The sequence below is a fragment of the Myiozetetes cayanensis genome, unplaced genomic scaffold (genome assembly GCF_022539395.1).
Source record: "Myiozetetes cayanensis isolate MyiCay16 unplaced genomic scaffold, myiCay2020 scf18, whole genome shotgun sequence".
Lineage (NCBI taxonomy): Eukaryota > Metazoa > Chordata > Aves > Passeriformes > Tyrannidae > Myiozetetes > Myiozetetes cayanensis.
In genome coordinates this window covers 5,091,933-5,111,667 of record NW_026087389.1, presented here as the reverse complement: position 1 = coordinate 5,111,667, position 19,735 = coordinate 5,091,933, and the positions used below count along the sequence as shown (strand labels likewise).

The 19,735-nt window shown below is 41.6% G+C and overlaps 1 protein-coding gene across 1 annotated transcript in view; it reads right to left on the bottom strand.

Annotated features, from left to right (window-relative positions):
* Nucleotides 1-16,546: 16,546 nt before the first annotated feature.
* Nucleotides 16,547-19,735, bottom strand: part of TAFA4 (TAFA chemokine like family member 4) — a 43,863-nt gene continuing 40,674 nt past the window's right edge. Inside the window, 2 exon segments of the mRNA XM_050312918.1 lie at nt 16,547-18,511; nt 18,513-18,537. Coding sequence (XP_050168875.1) covers nt 18,451-18,511; nt 18,513-18,537 — 86 coding nt within the window. The 3' untranslated portion in view covers nt 16,547-18,450.

Genomic DNA, 19,735 nt, shown 5'->3' with positions numbered 1-19,735 from the left:
AAGAAAAATTGCAAATCTCCTTATACAGACTCCATTAGAGCAGAGACAACCCAGAGCCTGCAGGGCTCAGGAGGTGGAAAACACTGGGAAGAAGTTTCTGGAATAACATTGTCCTAAGCCTGCTCAGCTCTCAGAAGATATTTCTTTCAGCTGCACCATTTGTTGAATCAATTCTGAAGGCATTTGCTCATTCTGCAACACCATTAAACAGAAGAGAAGGGGGTAAAAAAAAGCCTAACACTCTAGCAGCTGACTGAAAGATCAGATCCAATAAAACAAGGCAGACGAGGCAGGATTTCAATTTGGTTGCTGTATTTAGTCCTGTTTGCATCACTGAGATGCTACTCAATGATGCTTTTGACTCTCGAAAACACAGCTCTTTCACCTTTGCTTCCTCTCAGCAGAAAGTCTTTATTCATACTCTAGGATATGTTCTAGGATGTACCAGACAAATGAAGAGGAGGGGTTAGCAGCTCTTCAGTTTCAGATGCAGACAGCATTCCTACATTGAATAATCAGAAATAAAAATAAATAAATTTAAAAAAAACCTCATACAGCAATCTGGAAAATAAGATGATCGACAGCACTTTCTCCTCCAAATAGAAAGACTTCTGACTCTCTCAAAGAACTGACAGATCAGTTGCCTGTGTGAACTTCACATACAGACATTCAACTCTAGGAAACTGCATAAACTTAGTCTTATTTTGAAAATCATGTTATTGTTTGGATTTTTCTTATGAGGCATCATATTTTCAATAAAATATCAGAAATCTTATATTCTGGAAGCACTAGAAATCTCACACACTGTTAGAATTATTACCAGCTAATGAGAGCAGAGGTCAGAGGTTAAACTATACACCAGCAAGGCTGAGAACAACTGAAACTGGTTTGCCTTGCAAAGAAGCCTCAACTTGTCCTAGGTGAGCAAACCAGTCAGGAAAAAATTCATTACATATTCTCTACAAGTGTTTAGGTACCTTCACCCCATCTATTCCCTTTATTCCTACCAAGAAGGTCACTCCATGAATCTGTAAGCCAGCAAAACAAAAAGTTGTGGAGAAGTGTCAGCTTATTAATCATGTACATATGGCTCTTCCTGGAAAAGAAACTTCCACCTGCAACCAAACTGATGGCTGTGTTTCTCTGCCCCAGCTAAGTTCAGCCCATCACACATGCCAGATCATTACAAGTTCTGAAAAAAAAAGGAAAATAAAAATCAGAGTCATTATATGTGAAAGAGATTGATGACTTTCCCGCCTGATAAAACTCAGAGAAGAATAAAAATCCCTACCATAAAAAGAAGTAAACAATACCCTTTTCAAAAAAAGGCAGCACTCAAATAAATATTAAAAAAATCAAGCCTTCAAAGCCCTTCTTTCAATGATAAATAATTTCTTTGACCTTTTCAAAAGCTGATCCTTGACCTTGAAGATTCTTACTTGCTTTCTCCTCTTACCATCTCCCTGCTGCCTGCCAACAGTATCACATTGGTCCACAGTATCCACATCCACAGAGCAGAGGGATACAGCCCATGAAACAGGACAGACAGCTCTGCTGACACCCAGGGATGCTCTCGTGGTCACCACCATCCTTACAACCCCTGGTTCAGTCTGCAGCCTTTGATACAAAGACTGAAGAAACCACGACTAACAAAGTGCTCCAGAAGGGGACAGTTCATCCTCAGCGTGCTTGCTGTCCCTGTTGTCCAGCAAACCTAAAGAGGGAGGCAGGTTCCATTCTCCCATTGTTGAACAGCCCATAGACATCCACATAATCCCTCCTTGTCTCCATTAATCAGGCAGGATGATTGGGAGAGAAGAAGAAGGTGCTGCAGGCTTGGTGACCAACAGTCAATGTCCTTGTTCTCCACAGATACAACCTCTGACACCAACAACATGCCAGAACACCTCCAGTGAAACAGCTCTTGGAGAGGAGCAGATGGCTTGAACTGCATCCAAGCAAGGCTGAATGAATCCAAACACAGCCAAAATGCAGGATGAGGAGAAGGATTTCTTTAAACAGCTCATGGAAACATCGCCTTCCCCCTCTGTGGAAAAGCACTCTGTTCACATTTGTCAAAGCTGTGCCTTGGGTCTGACACCTTGCAAAGTCTGGCTGCTTAGGTGGCATCAGTAATCCATGAATTTGTCACCTCTGGGCTGGATTATAATAACTCAGCATGTTTTGAAACTCAGTGTGGAAACTGTACACCAGCTCCAGCTGGTTGGGAATGGGGAACAACTGCTTATCCTATGGCTTGTGTTGCCAAGGGCATATCTGGTTTGTGCTCAAGTCTTTCCCGTAGCTCCCAGCCAGCATCCGATGCCAACTTAAGGCCCTGCTCTTGTTTTTCCAAAGCAATTAATGTCTCAACTTCCAACCACATCAAAGTCTGAATTTTCACCCATGAACCCTCATGGCAACTGTGCACCTTTGAGAGGTCTTAGAGCTCAGAATAAAGCATCCAGGAGGGCTGTGATGAAAACAGGCATTTTTTACCAATAGCTGTGGAATATTTTTCTAGTGGGGACCAGGCAAATCCAGATTCTGGTACACTTCAGGCATATTTCTTTGAGGTGGATTAACTTCCTAACTTGAATGCACAACTCAGATAACTGTTTCATATCAAAACTCTTTGCAACTTCCACATCACATGTCATGAGTTTCTACCCTCTTTGTGACAAACTGGAAGAGGCTCTGCACAAAGTCCAGCAGACACTTAAGGCTGCCACTGACCTTGCCCACAAGGTACAGATCTCCAGCAGTTTAATACCCTTAGAGAAGGAAAAGAAAAGCAAGAGCAAGAAGACTGTGCTTAATGCAATTTAGTGTGTGTTTTAATCCATCCTTGAGGGTTCTTTTGATGACAACTTTATCTGAAAGAAAGTTTAAAACTATTTTCATTTGTTACACACCTACCTTCTCATACCTGAAGGTTTTGTAGCTTCCTCAGATGAATGCTTTTCTCATTTCTCTTATGAAATACAAGTAGATTTGGGAAGCCTGTTATTTACTCCTCCTCCAGCTCAAGCACCTGGACAAGCATGCAGGGTGATGTTATCCTACCTAGCACACCAGCATGTAGGAAGACTGATTTTTCTCCAGTATTGACTAGTGGAATTACCAGGTTTATTTCCTCTGAAAGCTTGGGTTTCCAGCTCTTCATAATTTTAAGAATTATAAAGGAACAGTCTTTTGCACGTGGACACAATCTTATACGTGGTATGTGTGTTAAGCAGACTTCAAAAGGCAGTTTCTTCAGGAACTGTATTTTTTCGAAAGGCTGCTTTCACTAGCCTCAACATTCTCCTCCTGTTTTTTCCCCTTCCCAGTACATCCCTCTCCCATTGAACTTTCTCAGCATCGAGGCCTGCTGGTGGTAGATGTGATTATCTTGCTGTTGCCACCGATGTCCATGACATCCCTTGTAGAAAACAAACTCGGAGTAGCACAGGCAACCCCTCACATTCATCATGTTCTGCCCTTACACAGACAAGATTAAAGACCTTTCACTAATTAAAGATGGAAGGATGTCATTGAAAGGCACGGGGCAGCTGGGGAAGGTGAGTTATCCAAGTGACACATCTATGATTCTCTTGTCTCTTCTGACCCCTTCTTCCGAAGGCTACTGTTTGTAAATCAAGATTAATGAGAAGAACGGCACTTAAGTGCACCTGATCGTAAATCTGGGAGAGTTAGTACACTCTCTGACAAGATTAATATATTTTATATCTGACACTGTCTGCGAAATGCTCTGTGTTCAATTTATTACCATCTCAGTCCTGAAAGTGGAGCACGGATTTCCTTGCAGGGCAAATTCCACTTTTTGCAGAGTGCTACATTTGCAACTCTATATCCATTTTCATTCCTCTTGAGGTTATTTTCATTATGAAATAAACTTTTAATATAATTCCAGTATAATTATACATAAACCAACATATTGGCAAAAAGCCACGGAAAAGTGCTGTTGGTTAAATCATTAAGACAAGTTGGGAAGTTTTTGAGTAAACATCAGGAAATGCCACTTCACCTAATTCAAAACATATTGTAAATGACATATTGTTCATAAATTTGTTACTTAGGAAAAAAAATTGTAACCTAAACTACTTTTTAATATACTTATTTTTTACTTGAAACAGACTGCATTTCATATAGACCTGCTTTCTTTCTTTGAAATTTATAATGATCAGCAAATACTTCATTTACATTTTAAAAAGTCTGAACTCAAACTGCAGTAATTGCAATTAACTAAAACAGGTTTTTTTTCAACTGAGCAAGTTCCTTCCTCTGAAATTCCCCCAGCTGATGAATAAAAATTGTTGAGGTTTTCGTTTCCTGTCTTAACTTGAAACAAAAACATTTTTTGAACCTTGAATTTTTCAGAGATTGGGAAAACAAATTCCACTGAGCCATAACAGCCACAAGAACTCTATGAGAAATTGTAGCAGATCTTCAGATGTCCATAAATTCTTGAACGTGGTCAGAGAGCATGCTAAAGAACAGTTCCTCAAGTTGTCTCCTTGGTGGGCTGAACACCCCTGGCATCAGCATCAGACATCACAGAGAAAATTATTTTGTGCAACAGCTGCACCAGTGACAGTGACATTAGGGTATAACACACAACTAGCAAAGGTAGTGCCACTCAACTCATCCCACGTCGCTGAAGCACCACAGAGCGAGGAGAAATGGGATTCAGTCCTGTCAAAGGAACTCCCTTGCCAGTTGCTTCCTGCCCATTTGTTTCTCCTGGGGCTGCTCCTGTCGTGCTCCAGTGAGCGACCCCAGGCATGATGGGCTGGTGGCACATCTCTTCCTAGGGCCTGTCCCTCCTCCCAGGGCTGTACTTACCCAATCACATATGCCAGACAAGTAGCTCCTGTCCCCTCCTGAATCAAAACTAGAGGCAGAGAGTAATCAGCAGGGGATCCCAGTTTTATTCCTCTGGAGAGCAACATATGGACATAGACCATCCATCTCTCAAGACGCTCCTCTAATTCACGTCACAGCTCCAGTGGCCTCCAGGCCGACATATGCCATGAGAAGGACATGCATGACAGAAGGCAATTTCCCTCCCAAGGCTCATCCTTGTTCACAGCTCCCACCTTTACATTATTTGACCCTCCTTTGCACAGATAGCCACGCTCTCACCAGTTCCTGCCCTCTGCCACTGAATTTCCTGAAGTCGGCACCCCACCAAAAGTTCACTTCTCATAATATTTCTTGCTCTTTGGTGCTGCTGTCACCTCCTCCCACCACACCATATGTTCCTCATCTCTTCCCTGCTGAGCAGTCTCTGGTCTCTGAAATGTGACAGCTGAAATGACCTCCCCTTCCTGGCCCCCAGCTCTGCCTCAGCACAAGTCACTGACTGCAGTTGGCACACTCTGCACTGCTCAGGAACCTGATCCACACCTGCAAATGAGAGTAAAAGCACATCCTCATTCCACCCTTGATCTACTCCATCTCCTGATGCTGTGGGGTTCTGGGGACACAGAAGGCTGTGCAGCACTTAAGCAGTTCCTCACACCTGATTGAGGTCACTGTGTGCTTCAAAACACACAGAGCTGAACCTGCTCCCCATATTACTACAGACCAGCCATTTCTAAAGCCCTTTTGTCACCAGCACCACAGAAAAGCTTCTGACATAGTATGAACTCTCAAAGATATTTTCAAGATACAAGGTCAGAATCTCACCCGTAAACAAAACCAGTTGCTCCTGTTCGTGCTCCAGCTCTGCAGCCAGGACTAATATAAAGCAAAGTTCTCTAATCTTCCACGGTATAAAACACCCAGCAATCAGAGGCTTATTAGCAGATAATGATTTACTTTCTACCCACCAGCTATTTGCAAAGATCATCCACTCTCCCTGTCTGAAGTATCATCAGGGTTTCTCCATAAGTCTACTCCATTTATCATTAGGGGGATTTACACTGTAAACAGGACAGCTGCATTACTAAGTCTAATTACACCCTGAGAAGACAAAGCATCGTGTGCCTACACATTGCACTGGAATTAGAAGTCCAGGTAGAACAGAAGAGAGGCTGTTAATTAAACAAAGCCAGTTACCTTTCACAGAAAGCCTACGATTTAATTTAAGCACACACACAGGAAGAACAGGAGGTCAAGCACCTTCCCCATCTTGTGAACCTCAGGCCCAGTGATTGCCAAACACAACACAGTAATTCCTGCCCACCTGCCTCACATTTCTCTTTAGGAGCACTTCATTCTTTTCTTGGCTTTCTTTCCTTTAATTAGGAGTAAGGAAAAGGTTGTGGTGACTTCATAGCATGTCACATTTAATCTGCATAAGACCCCACCACACGTTGGGGGAAAGTGTGGCAGGAGTTTTTAATAAAGGATTACAGAATGTACCTACTGTGGCTGAAATATTGCAAGCTTTTTCTAAGCTCTGGGAGGCCTGCATTAGGTCAGCTTTGACTTGAACATTTATTACGTATCAACCTTTGGCATTGGGATGGAGTCTGGAGCACAGCCATGGTGCCAGATGATTTAAATTGCCAAAAAAGTGATCAGGTTGTTTGCACAAAACCAGAGAAGTGTTTGTCCTAATGGCTGTTGCAAAGATGGGCAGAATTCCTCTGCCCCAGACCGTATTGTTTTTTTTGTTCCCAAATGCCATCAGATAATAACTTTTATGCCAACAAGTTAATTGCAAAAGCAAAGCAATGAAAATATACACTGAACCATAATAATGCATTTTTTGCATTTGCTTCAATTTAATGTAACAAACAGAGAGTTCTGTGAAGGAAGATTGCAGATGCCATGGAAAATAAATGCTGTTTCTGAGCATAACCATCATCCAGTCCAATGATCTGCCAACTGTGGCCTTTGCTTGCACCACTTGCACTGCTCATTGCTTCCATCTTTCTCAGAGTGTGGGACATGGGGGTCAATCACTTTCTCCCTCTGAAGGATTTCAGCCCAGAGCTCACCAGGATACACCACTGCCCTTTGCTGAAGGTCTGGGACAGACACCCTCACTCCAGTCAGCTGAAGCAGCTCCACACTGCACAGGCAGCTCCAGGATTACTGGGGCAGGTGGAAGCAGCATCTGCACCCTTTCCTATGCGTTTGAGGAGCCTCCTGCTCACACTTCCATTCTCTATTTGCTGGGTTTGAGGTGATTTTAACTAAGAGAAGCCCACCATAACCACTGCTGGCACGTGCAGGAGCACAGCCCGGCGGGGCAGCAAACGAGCAGTTACACAGACCACTTCACCTCAGTGTGTTCGGCAGCTGGAGCTGGACCGAGCACGTCGAGGAAACCACCACCTTTGGAGTGTTAGATGTCTCCTTTTGAATAAATCACTTGTCAGTTCGTTGCTCACAGCTGCCAGTGTGCACCAGACTATTTACTGCATCCAAGCCCTTTCCATTCGGATGGTTCACAGTAGAAGAGAGAGAGACCTGCTGAAAATACACGGAGCAGTGACAAGTGCTAATGGGGCTGCTCTCCTGCTTTAGAGCAATTCTATTAACACATTATACTGCAGCTGAGGGGAATTATTTCCAAGGGAATTGGTTGACCACGACCCATGGTAGGCTCTCATAATGGCCATTAAACTCACATGTGACTAATACATGTAAGACATTAGCTGAAGTTTGAGGATTTATTAAGATTTGCAGAGACATCTGCAGGGCAGCAGAAGACAGTCTCTTTGGGCTGCAGAAGCAAAACACAAAGTAAGGAAAGTTCCTGTTGGCTTATAAAGCTGAATAAATTAACATCAGATTTTTAGTAATACTTTACTTTCAGTTGTAAAGTAATACCTCTGCAAATCTAACATTTTATTTAGCAAACAAATGAAAATAAAAGGGTCGTCACTTTTAATATGTAATTAAATATTACATTTTGCCTTCAGTTAACACTACTTCAGTCTAAAAGACTGAAGAAGGTTCAAGAAGTGCACACACTCAGGTACATTCCTGGAGCTGTCCCATGCAAGGCAAGGAATTGGACTTCAAAGATCCTTGTGAGTCCCTTCCAATACAGGTTATCCTCAGATTCTACCACTGAAGATCAAGCTAATTTAGAAACACAAGAGAGTGGCATAAAAAAAAAAATGTATTTAAATTCCACTGCTTCTCATCTGGCATTGTCTGTCTCTCCCTGATGGCAGCACAACATTGTTAGTTCAGTCCTTCCCTGCCATGCAAATAAGCAAAGTACTGGTAAATGGGATACTCCTTGTTCCTTTGCAGCTTCCAGCTGGCTAAGCCAATGCTGGAGATTGATGAAAGCCAGCAGCTGATTGTTCTACCACTGGAAAATCTCCACCCATCTCCCTCCTGACACTGGGCTCTCCATTATATGCCAGTCATGCTTTCATTTCCCATGGATCCAAATCCATCTCAGCAGGGGCTAAAAACAGGGCTAACAGCAAAAGTGACGATACAAGTTCTGCTGTGCCACGCACACTGCAGCACTGGAATGTAACAGCTGCATGAAAGGATGAGTTTCCATGGGTTTTCACAGTGGCTTGATGTGATCTCTACAATCACAGCTAACTGAGAGCAGTACCAGAGACCTACCAGGCTCCCAGACCTCTCAGGATGGCTCTGCCGTGTCGGGATGGCAGCTGGTGGCAGCTGCAGAGCAATGGCAAGCCTTTAGCCCTTTGTGGAAAACCATTCTGCAGCACCTGTCTGTAAGAACTGAACACTGGTATGAAGAGTTTCCCCCACTGCACAATACAGCAAATGTTCCTGAAGAACAAAATATGCTGTTTTTAAAGGAAAAACTGCTCTCATCTATTCCTGCCCATGCAACAGCAGTGCAGGAGGCTTTAATGAATATTGCCTTTTGAATGTGTGTTTACACACAGTTTGGGTAAAAGGAGAACAGAAGCGAGGAAAATTTAGATCTACATCTTGGGTTGAATGAGTGTAAATGCAGCTTTTACCATGCAGCCAAATTTTCCACTGCCTGTGAAGCCTCACAGTAGCTGCACACAGTCAATATTTGATAGACAAGTTGGCAAGGCCTCTTACATCTCCCATTACCTGCTTAGAACACAGCAGACTGAGCTGTAGGCAGGCAGGCTACAGGAATCCACACCAGGGAAACACTTCTGTCTGGCTTCTCCCTTGGACCTGTGCCTTGGGGACAGAACAGGAACAGCCTCAGCTCCTTAGCTCTCACTGCCAGAAGCAATAAAGCAGAGAGGGATACAATTGCTTTCAAATATTGATGGAAAACCTTTGGGCTCCATCATTCAAGCAGAATTTCTATTGATAAGGATGCACAGTAGGATATCCCCTGCATTTAAAAGCCTACCTGCATTTATTCAACCCGCTTGGCATCGTTTGTGTGTCACAGCCCACAGCTGGATCTCAAATACAACCTCCACAGCAGGACTCTGATCAACAGCAGAACCAAAGCCAGCATTCCTCTCAAACAGGGGACCCTCTCTGCTTATCTTCTGCTTGGCCACTTCCAGAAATCAACTGAGAGCTGAATCCCATAGATGCAGAATAGGACATTTATAAACTTGACAGACTAAAAAAAAAGGTGTAAAGGACTGACTTTGTTATTCATCAAATATTAATTTTGTGGATATAAGGACTCACACCCCAGAACACACTGTGTGGTGGTAGAAAGCATGAAGAAAGGAAATAATCCAGTTTACTGTTTCAGAGGCTACTTATTCATATATATATATAACTAGATATGGAGTAGGAAGAACACCTTTGGCAGGTTCAATAATATCATTCCTTCATTTGAAGCACCTCTAGAGTCTCCAAAGCAATCCTGAATTGAGAATCTTGTAAGGCAAGAAAAAATATTATTGGAGAGCACAGAAAACATTCCTGCTTCTTTCAGTTTGTCTGACAGAAGGTGATTCTACATACCTATGGATCAGCAGATCAATGACCCAGGAACATAACTCTGTTGAAATATTCTTGACATGGTGAACATTAATGGCTCAAAATAGGCCTATAGGGTCTCACCCATCAGTGCACCTGCAGCAGTTTAGCAAACTGTAACATCTCTAAAATTGCCATCAGTCCATTAAACCACAGGTCTACCAATGCACCTCTGCCTAAAGGAGGAGTAAAGTCTGATTTGATTTGGCAGATTGAAATATCCCCATCGGCTCTATTAACTAAAATATCTTCAAAGGTGCTTGTGGGGGCTTTAGATCGTGTTGAAAATCCCACACCTTTTACAAACCATGAATGGAGAACTCCAATGGGATGCTTGAATGGATCAAGCAAGATTTCATTCATTACTTAATTTCTACACAACCCAAACTCCCCACACAGCCCAGCCAGCCTTCCCAATCTAAGACTTGTCCCCTGCTGATCCACAGATCTTTGTTCCTCATCACTGTTTGTCAGGAAAGGAAACCAGGGTGAAGAACTTCATGGATGTCCTTATGACCTTCATGGTGAGGAATTTAACCTGGTGGGTGAATAAATGGAGCAAGAACAAGGGCACAAGGGGGAAAAGCAACAATCAGAGCTGGACACAACTCACACTTTGAGGGTTTCTCTGCAAAAATATTTACACATTTTGGATAAAACCTTGCTAAATTAGAAACGAAAATATTGACACATTAATCATAGATAAACATGTTGTACCACAAATTCAACTCTGTGAGCAGAGTCCTGGAAGATATTATAAACAGCTCAAAAAATTTCTTCTTCCATCCTTCAACAGATCCTCCAGATCTGTTTTGTTGCTAGGCTTAACTTTCAATCATGAAAAAAAAAGCTTTTGCTAAAAGAATGCAAATATTCCCATTATTCATAAAAGAAAGTCCCTTTTCTGACGTGGTTACCCTAATCTAATTAAAAACTGTGCTTGTCACATCTTGGAAAATTAACTGTCTTCACACAGGGCAAATGCTATCATTTGGAGAGGTCACAATAAATTACATATAAACAAGGAAAAAAAAATAATTCCTGCTCTAAGTACTCAACTCTTTGCAGACCTAATTAAAGAACAAAAATCAGCATCCTGAAGTGACTCTGAGATGCCTTCCACTTACAGAACAGAAGCCTGTGTGTTTAAGGGAGCAACACAACACATTTGGGAAGGAGATGGAAATCATCAAATGAATAATATAAAAGATGAGAGATGGGATTTTATGCAAATGCATTATTAATATCAATGCACCCCAACACTAGAACAAAGAGTGCATCATTATTGTGGAAACTGGGGGATTGGTTTTGTTGTCATTCAATGCCAAAAATCAATGCTCAGTATCCTTTTCTCCTGACACTGTTACAATTCATAAATTATTAACCTGAGTCTTTTGTAAAAAGTTCCTGTTTACAAGGTTACTCTGTAAGTTAAAATGTTTGTTTGCCCTCAGATCTCTGCTGTAAAGCATCTGTGGGTAGATTTACATGATGAAGTTGATAGATTTGTATTTTGACAGTACATCTGTCATCTTCGCTTCACGTGTCAAGAGGTCAGGTGTGCACTTGGTGTTATCAGGTGGCTCATTAGTGTCCTGTGGGATATGCTACCTTGTCTGCTTTACTTTAAGTGACAAAAAAATGTTCCTTTTAGCCCTTGCTGCAGGAATTCACGTCCCCTTTGCAGTTGTTTGTGTTTTCCTGCTGTCGGAAGGTTGGAAAGAATTCACGGCACATGGGAAGAGAGAATGTCTGGAGACACAGCACCGTGTGGAGGGAAAGCTCAGTCCTTTCACACACACCCTGATCAATATGGGCTGCTAAGGGTGCACCCCCATGCCCTCTTCTTTACAGGAGCAGAAACTCTTATTCAGACCCCCAGCACAGTCACATTACAGCTTGCATGGCCCCTGTCACAAAATGTGCATTAACAGAGCCAACAAGCCCTCAGCTCGCTGCTGACCACTGACAGACACCCGTGCTCTCTACAGGGGCAGGGCCTAATCCTCAGGCTGGGAAAGCCATAGGATACTGTAGAATGAAGTAGTTTTCGCATTAGTTTCCAAAGACTCTGTAAAAGTTGTTGAAAGCAGCAGTAAGAATCATCTACTCTTCCTGCAATATTCCTCACGGATTTGCTGATGCCTCCTGCTGACTGCGGGCACAGCTTCAAAAGGCAGAGAGAGAACATCATTGTGCATTCATCTGGACCTGTGTGAACTCATCAGCTCCAGGAGTTTCATAGGAATCCGAGTGACAGCAGAGTTTAGTCCTGTGAATGCCAGAGCTGTTTTACAAAGCACAGATGTTATTTTGTTGGGAGTTTGAGTAATGCATTTTACATTGATTTGACCACTGTAGTAGATTACTTTGTGAGCTACTTAATTTAAAGAGTAAGCAAACACATGACAATTTTGCTTTCAAATCACTTGTACTAGTACATCTTAAGCAATGGGCATATTTGTCAGAAAACATGGTAAAAAAAACTATCGTGGTCCCATAACCTGGAAAATCATGCATGGATCTGCATAGTACTGGATGCAAACAGATTATGTATCTAACTTTGTGTTACCTTTTGGCTCCTTTTCCACTGCTGCAATGTTCATCTCTTTCTCACAGTGGCTGATGGATGGCACCATAGATGTTCCTTTAAGGCGTGTGAAAATTATTTTTCGATTTACTGTGGCTCTCTGAGGTCTTGCCCATATGAGGGCCATAGGTCAACTGTCCTTGAAATGCCTCTTGAGTAACCCTTTGTATCAATAACATGAAGTATCTTGAGGTAAAGTTATCCTTCCTACGTTACCTTGTCACTCTTCTGGGGCACTGTAGTGACCATTTGTGGGATTGGATGAACCTTGTCCCTTTCACGTTTCTTTTCATGTCTGAACCAAACATTCCCTCTGCTCAGAAGACCCAGCAAGAAGTTTCCTGGCTGGAAGGCATTTTTGTGAGAAACCTTCCTGATGATGCAAATTTTAAAAAAATTAAATAAATTTTTAAAAAGTGCATCCACCCACAGCCTTGAACTGCAGAGAACACAAATGAGGATTCTATAGGCAGGAGCCATGAGTGGAATCCTCAAACCTTCACCCAGTGAGAGCATTAAAGAGAAGAAAGGACACAGGATTCCTACAATTTATAATTTCTTGTGTAAATTCCCTTACCAACCTCTGGAACCTCATGCCAGCAGATTGTCAGCAAGTGAAACACAACTTCAGTGAGTGAACACAACATTTGTATTTCTCTTCTGGGAAGTCTTCAATGCCTAAATACCAAGGATGGAAGTTGAGTCAGTTCTGCTAAATTTCAGCTACCAAGATAAAAGCCTTTTATACCCCCAAACGAAGAAGCTGCTGCTGGTGGTGGACTGTCTGTTATCCCTAAATAACCACTATGTGGCAGATACAATGCAGGTTATGGCTGAGAAAGACAATACATGGCAGACCATACATGAGAGAGTTAAGAGATCTTTAAAAGCTGGAACCTTCACAGTAGTCTGAGCTACCTCCCTTTACTCCATCAGGTATATCCACAGATCACACAGGAATGATGGTACCTTCATCTCAGCTAAAGACCAGCATCTTGGTAAGATCACTGCTTAATCACTTGTGATCTGACCATGCCCTTAAATACCTTCCAAAATGGAAAATACTGGCCAGAAGACATTCATAAGTCTCTGAACTTAAATCCCAGAAAGGTGTACAAAGACTGAAGGTACAATCATTTTCTTCACAGCATGGAATGGGCGAGAAGAGCGAAGCCAGAGATGATTTCCCACTTACGCCTCCCTCATGTCTGCACCTTTTACAAATCATTACACCTCAAAGGACCTGAATTATATAATAATTTCCAGACCCATCTTGGGCTGGCAAAATACAACACTGGCTTTTCAGAGGCTTAAGCCTCCATCCATATTCAGTGTAACTTTTCTGGCAAAATTTCACTGACTATCATTTTGTATAAATTACTGTAATAACAATATGCTACTAATAAAATATGCTACCAAAACCATTCTCCTTTTGAGTTCCTGTAGTTTCTATGTATTAATGAGAATGTTACACACACACACAGAGCAGGGTAGAGTAGCCCCTGAAGTGTTCTAACTCAAGATTAATTTCTCCTGGTGGGTGACTTTGCCCTCATAACAATAATAAAGCTGTGGTACTTTATAAAATGCAAAAGGTCTCTTGAAGGTTGGTACAGGCTGTTATTCTAACCCAGTACCTTTGTGAAATTCCATCCAAATTAGAAAGATCTGGTCACTGAGAGGTACTCATAAAAGTTTCTAGACTTTAAAGTGCAAGCTGTAAACTCTGCCCAGGCACCTTTTTGTCTGTTTTTTTGAGTAACTTTCTACTGCTAATACATCAAGGCAAAGTCATCATTTGGAATAAACCTCCAGTTTTTATCACTGTTTAGTTAATTCTGTTCTTACACCTGAGATTCTAGTTTCTCAGCTAAGCCCTAAGTTAACTGAAGGGGAAAACAGGTACATACTTCATGTTTTCATGCAGTGAGAATTCTTGCAGCCATGACCAACCAACATTTTCCAAGTTCCAAGGTGAGCAGATCCATTCTGAGTCTGCCCAGAATTATTACCACAATGCATTGCTGGGGGACACTGTGCTGCAGAAAGCAGTCCTTTAAATGACATTACTACAGTTTAGAGGCATTAATTTATCTTAAATAGCTAAAAGTTTGTTACAGGATCATCTCTATTTCAATAGATACATAAATGCCTGTTGTTTTGACAGAACTCTTAACTTTTACCTCAGGGTCTTTTCCATCTGCCAGAAAATTGTGAGTCTTCAAAGCCTTTTTCTGTTGGTGTAGGTTTGTTATAAACTAACCCTTGAGAAAATTTACAGCAAATGTAAAAAATTTATTCACTCTCCTTAGATCCAAATTCTAACAAAAATCCTTGAAGATAACAGACTCAGAGGTAAATGGAAAATGATATAAAATGGAATAAAGGGGAATAAAATCTGTCACAGGTTTTACAGAGTTGCAGGATACACGAGAAACCTTGAAGGGATTTCTATTAAGATCATTTAATTTCTAGATAAATAAAATTCCAGGTGCCTACTTTAATCTATGTATCAAAGCATTTATTATGATACCACAGATATACTGAGAAGATAAGGATGGTGGTCTGGAAACAGCTGAAGAGGGAACAGTGGTGCTTCCTGCTCAAAGCGAGACAGGTGGAGATCCTCACCAGTCAGTCCTGGAAAAGTTCAGCCACAACCTCAGCACAGGAAACAGGCTGCACCTCATGCCCTCAGCCTGGGAGTGTAACAGGGGGTGACATTCAGCAGCACAGACTTCAAGGGCACTTTCAAGTTGGGATCAGTAAGAACACACGCAATCAGCAAGGAGCACTGAGCTGAGAAAAGCCAGCCCAGGACATCAGTCAAACCCTTGGTGACTGAGAATTGCTGGCATGATGCAGCTACAAAAGGCAAAACCTACACAAGCTGTGGAAAGTGAAGTATGTGCAGCAGAGACAGGGAAGTGCTGATGGCACTCTAGAAAACCAGCAATGGCAGATGTCAAATAAAGTGCATCATTCTGGCAACGTGTGTTCAAAAAAAGAGATTCACTTAAACTGCAAGGATGCAAAGAGGGCTACAAAGACAGGCACAGAGGAGGAAAAAGAAAAATTATGAAGAAGCAGTGGTTATGTTATGCCTACTGAAAAGTCACCTGGGTGAAAGGAAAGACGTCAGGGTCATCCTAATGAGGGATGAAAGGAACACAGTTAAGAAGACAGAAGTATAATCAGGATATGAATCAGTTCAGCTTGGTTATTAAGATTATATATCATCAGAGAAGTGAGTGTCTGCAATAATCTCTGTTTGAAATTGCATGGCAAAACGTTGTCGCTTTTGGAACAAGAGGATTACTCTGAACCAGAATAGGACAGTGCTGTCCAAATAAAAGCCTGGGCATGATGACCCACAGGATTTTGCCCCACAGAAGCTTAACAGTGGGATGCAAACTGAGGTTTCTGAGAGATGGCAAATATGCTGCTTACAAAAACTGCTCTTCTAGAACAAGTAGGTAAACACAAACCAAGTAATTTCCAGAGAGAACACACCAAGAATCTGGGACACTGAGCTCTTCTACCAACAGAGCTGCTGGCAAAGACTTTGGTCTTGCTGTCGCTCAGCAGAAGGGCAGTGCTGGTGTCAGATACCAGACAACATCCTCCAAAAAGAGACAGGCACACATTACAGCATTTGTGCAATGAGTCAGAAAAAAGCTGTAAATCAAGCCAAGATCCTCTGGAACAAAGCTTCTCTAGGAGTATAAAAATCTCTGCTACGGACTGAGGATCTAGGAAGGCAAATGATTCATTTGGGCTGAATTTCCCATGCTACCAAATTTATGTTGTGGTTTCCCCCCCTTCCTCAGGGGCAACTAAAGCACCTTCCAGGTGGCTTTTACAAGGCACATAACACACTGTACCCCTTTGGAGTAACACCTAATTACATGTAAGTAATTTTGGTTCTGCTCTCAATTCTGCCACAAATTCAGTGCATGACCACTGGAAAGTAACTTATTTTATTTGTATTTATCTTCAAAAAAAAAAAAATTTTCTCTAAAGTTCTTGTTTGTCCAATTAGAACATCTCAGCAATGGTTTTGTGGAGGCTTTGTAGAGCACATACCAAAATAAATAAATAAATAGCAGTTATGGGTCAACATTGTACAAACAGGAAATGGAAATGATCTTCACTAATGACACCGTGAATATATATGCACAGAAACTATAGAAATAGTAAAGGTAACTTTAAAATTTAATCAGAAAATCAAAAACAATCGAAAAATATTAGGAATGTAGAGCTCATTAGGGCAAGCAGAGTCAATGAACTGTTCAGCTGTCCAAGCACAGAGCAGAAAATCTCTCTTTTGCTTATCACTGAGTACAACGACCACTATGATCCCAGTTGTAATCAAATACATAATTGAAAGAGAACTAAACCAGAGAAATCAAAACCAAAAAACACAGGGCCAGATCTGACTGACACACCACTGACTCCAGCTGAATTAACTGGTTGGATGCTCCCACTCACTGCAGCAATCAGAAGTTAACAATTATTACCCTGGACAGCTTCCCACTGCTGATGGGACCTTTCCCATACACTAGAAAGCTTATGCACAATGACCTACCTAAGTACAACACACCTTTTTTTTCTTTCTTTTATGTCTATATAAAAATTAGATGTGTATTGTTACCCCAATATTTACATAAAGCATAACAATGAATTCGGTTGCTGGGTCACCAGCAGTTCATCTGCACAAGAGCCATCTGCATCACTGCATTTCAGTCTGTTGCAATGCACAAAATGATGTCATGGGGAACAGACTGGCTACAGCTTCACCTCTACTCACTGCTCTATTTATGAAGACTGATGACAAAAAAAACTGTAACAGGCAAATAAGGAAAACAGCATGAAATGCATCTACAAACATAGGGAACAATTATCTGTCTTGAAATGTAACCACTTGGAAATTCAGTCTGTCAAGGAACTGGACATTTAATTATTATAATCATTCTAAACAAGAACTAATTGAAACTGAAGATTCACTTTTATCTAGACTTTTGCTTATGAATTTTAAGTATGGTACCTATTAGGATATAACCAAATCTATGAAAATCCAAACAAATTACTCCCCTTCCAGTAAGCCCTCCTTATGCAGTACAAGCCTGCTTTCCTTTTTTTGAGGCATCTGAATGTATATTTCTAGCTAATGGCTAAATTCTTTTCCATATCTAGATTCAAAGAGGCAAGGAATATGTATACTTTGCTATTCCCCTAGAGAACGGATTTATTTTAGGACAAGAAAAAACTGTGCCTGCTTTCAAATTTTATCTCTTCCTCATGCTTTCCTGCCACCACTTATGAATGTAAAAGTTAAACTACCTAGAACTATCTAAGGAAATAAATCTAATTGCACAGCTATAACCAAAGTACACCCTACAATAATTGCTACTGATTCTGTAAGTTCCATCTTTTCACCTTCATACAACCTTGACAGTTACTAAATTACAGTTGAAAATACACTGACATAATTTATTAACACAGTCCCACCAACTGACTCAGCACTGGAATCAGATTTGTATTTTTATGTCGTACAGTATGTGAGAAATGCCTCAGACAATCCCATAGAATCATTTAGGTTGAAAAGACCTTTAAGATCATCTGTACCAGTTTTAACATCAGCATTTTCCTTCTATGGCCCCCTAGGTTACATTCATGACCTAAACCCCTTTTAAACAATTTTACATAGCTTAGTGTCATTAAGAAGCGTCCTTGATGCACCACAGAAGTTCAGGTGTGTGCTTCCATGAATTCCAGTTAGGTCTCAGATCCTTGGGAATCCAAGGTGCATTTCAGGCAGAACCAAATATCCTTGATTTTCTTCTTGTGAAATTATAACGTACCACTGTGTAGTAAAATCCAGGTTCAGGAACAGCAACCACAGTCGAAGGGAGAAGCACTGTCCTTTTTGCTGCCTCATTTTGCAAGTTCAAAGAATAAAGTCAGTCACATCATGACAAAAAAAAGGGTCTCTGTGCAACAGCCAAGGAACAGTTCCACATGCCGTAGTTTTGGTTTAGACTTTGCTACCGTGTTACCTAAAAAAGAAGAGGAAAGAGTTACCTACACAGAATGGGCCAAACAAGGATGACAGCACGTGCTTTGCTGCTGCAAAGGAACTCTGCACACGAACACATCATGAATGAACTTGACCCAGCCAACCTTTACACCGTGCAGAGAGGCACAATCTCCATGCAGATGTTACTTACACTGATATTCAACAGCACGAGGGAGATCTACAGATAAAGAAACGGCCATTCACCATTAAATTTGCCACCGACATCTCATGGAAATCTCCTTCTATTTCACTTTGCTTCGTGTCATTTTCAACACCAGTGCCTACAGCACGAGTTGTACGATTTACATCCCAAAAGACCATTCACGCAAACCCATTCCCAGCGGCCCATCTCACAGATGGGAGGGAACAGACAGCACACGGTCTGCAGAGGGGATAAATTGTTCTTGCAGAAGAAATCTATCCCATGGGATCCCACAGCCTCCTTCCCTTCAGATGCACACTCAGCCAGGGGCTGCAGGGACCTGTGTTTAAGCCTTAATGAACACACACAGGCACTGATCCGGCGGGTGTGGGTACACAGTGAGGAGGGTCCCGTTGGATTTCCCACCCTGGAAATGGATGAGGACAGGCAGCCTGCAAGGATGAAAGCTTTGTCAGCTCTGCTCCGTGGTGTCTAGACGTGTCACAGAACTGAAGAGATGCTCAGCATAGAGAAGTTTTTATTTCCTTCCCTGAGGGAACTGATGGAAGATACGAGCTCCTCAGCTTTTCCCATTTTAACTGTCCCACTCAGCCAGGAACTATTCATCCAAACACTGAGTAGCATCAGCAATCTCCCGAGCTTCAAATGCTTCAAGTTACACAATCTTTCTTATTTTCATGGAATGAAAATATAGAGGACTTAAAATTGATTAACTGGCATTTCCTCTTTCAGTGTATAATTAACCTGTGGAAGCCATTGTCCCAAGTAGCACTGATCCCAGGGTCTTAGAAAGCTTTAAAAATTGATTACAAATTTAAATGGTAATGAGATCATCTCTGGTGCATAACAGAAAAAAAAAATTAATATGGAATGGATCTCAACTCTTGTGTTTTAGACATAAGGCAACTTTTATACTGGAAGAACTTCATGTACGTGTACATTTTCTGTAATTGTCCCAGAGGGTATTGCTGTGTCTGATTTAAGCATCCCAGTGCTGAGACTCACAGGTAGCTGT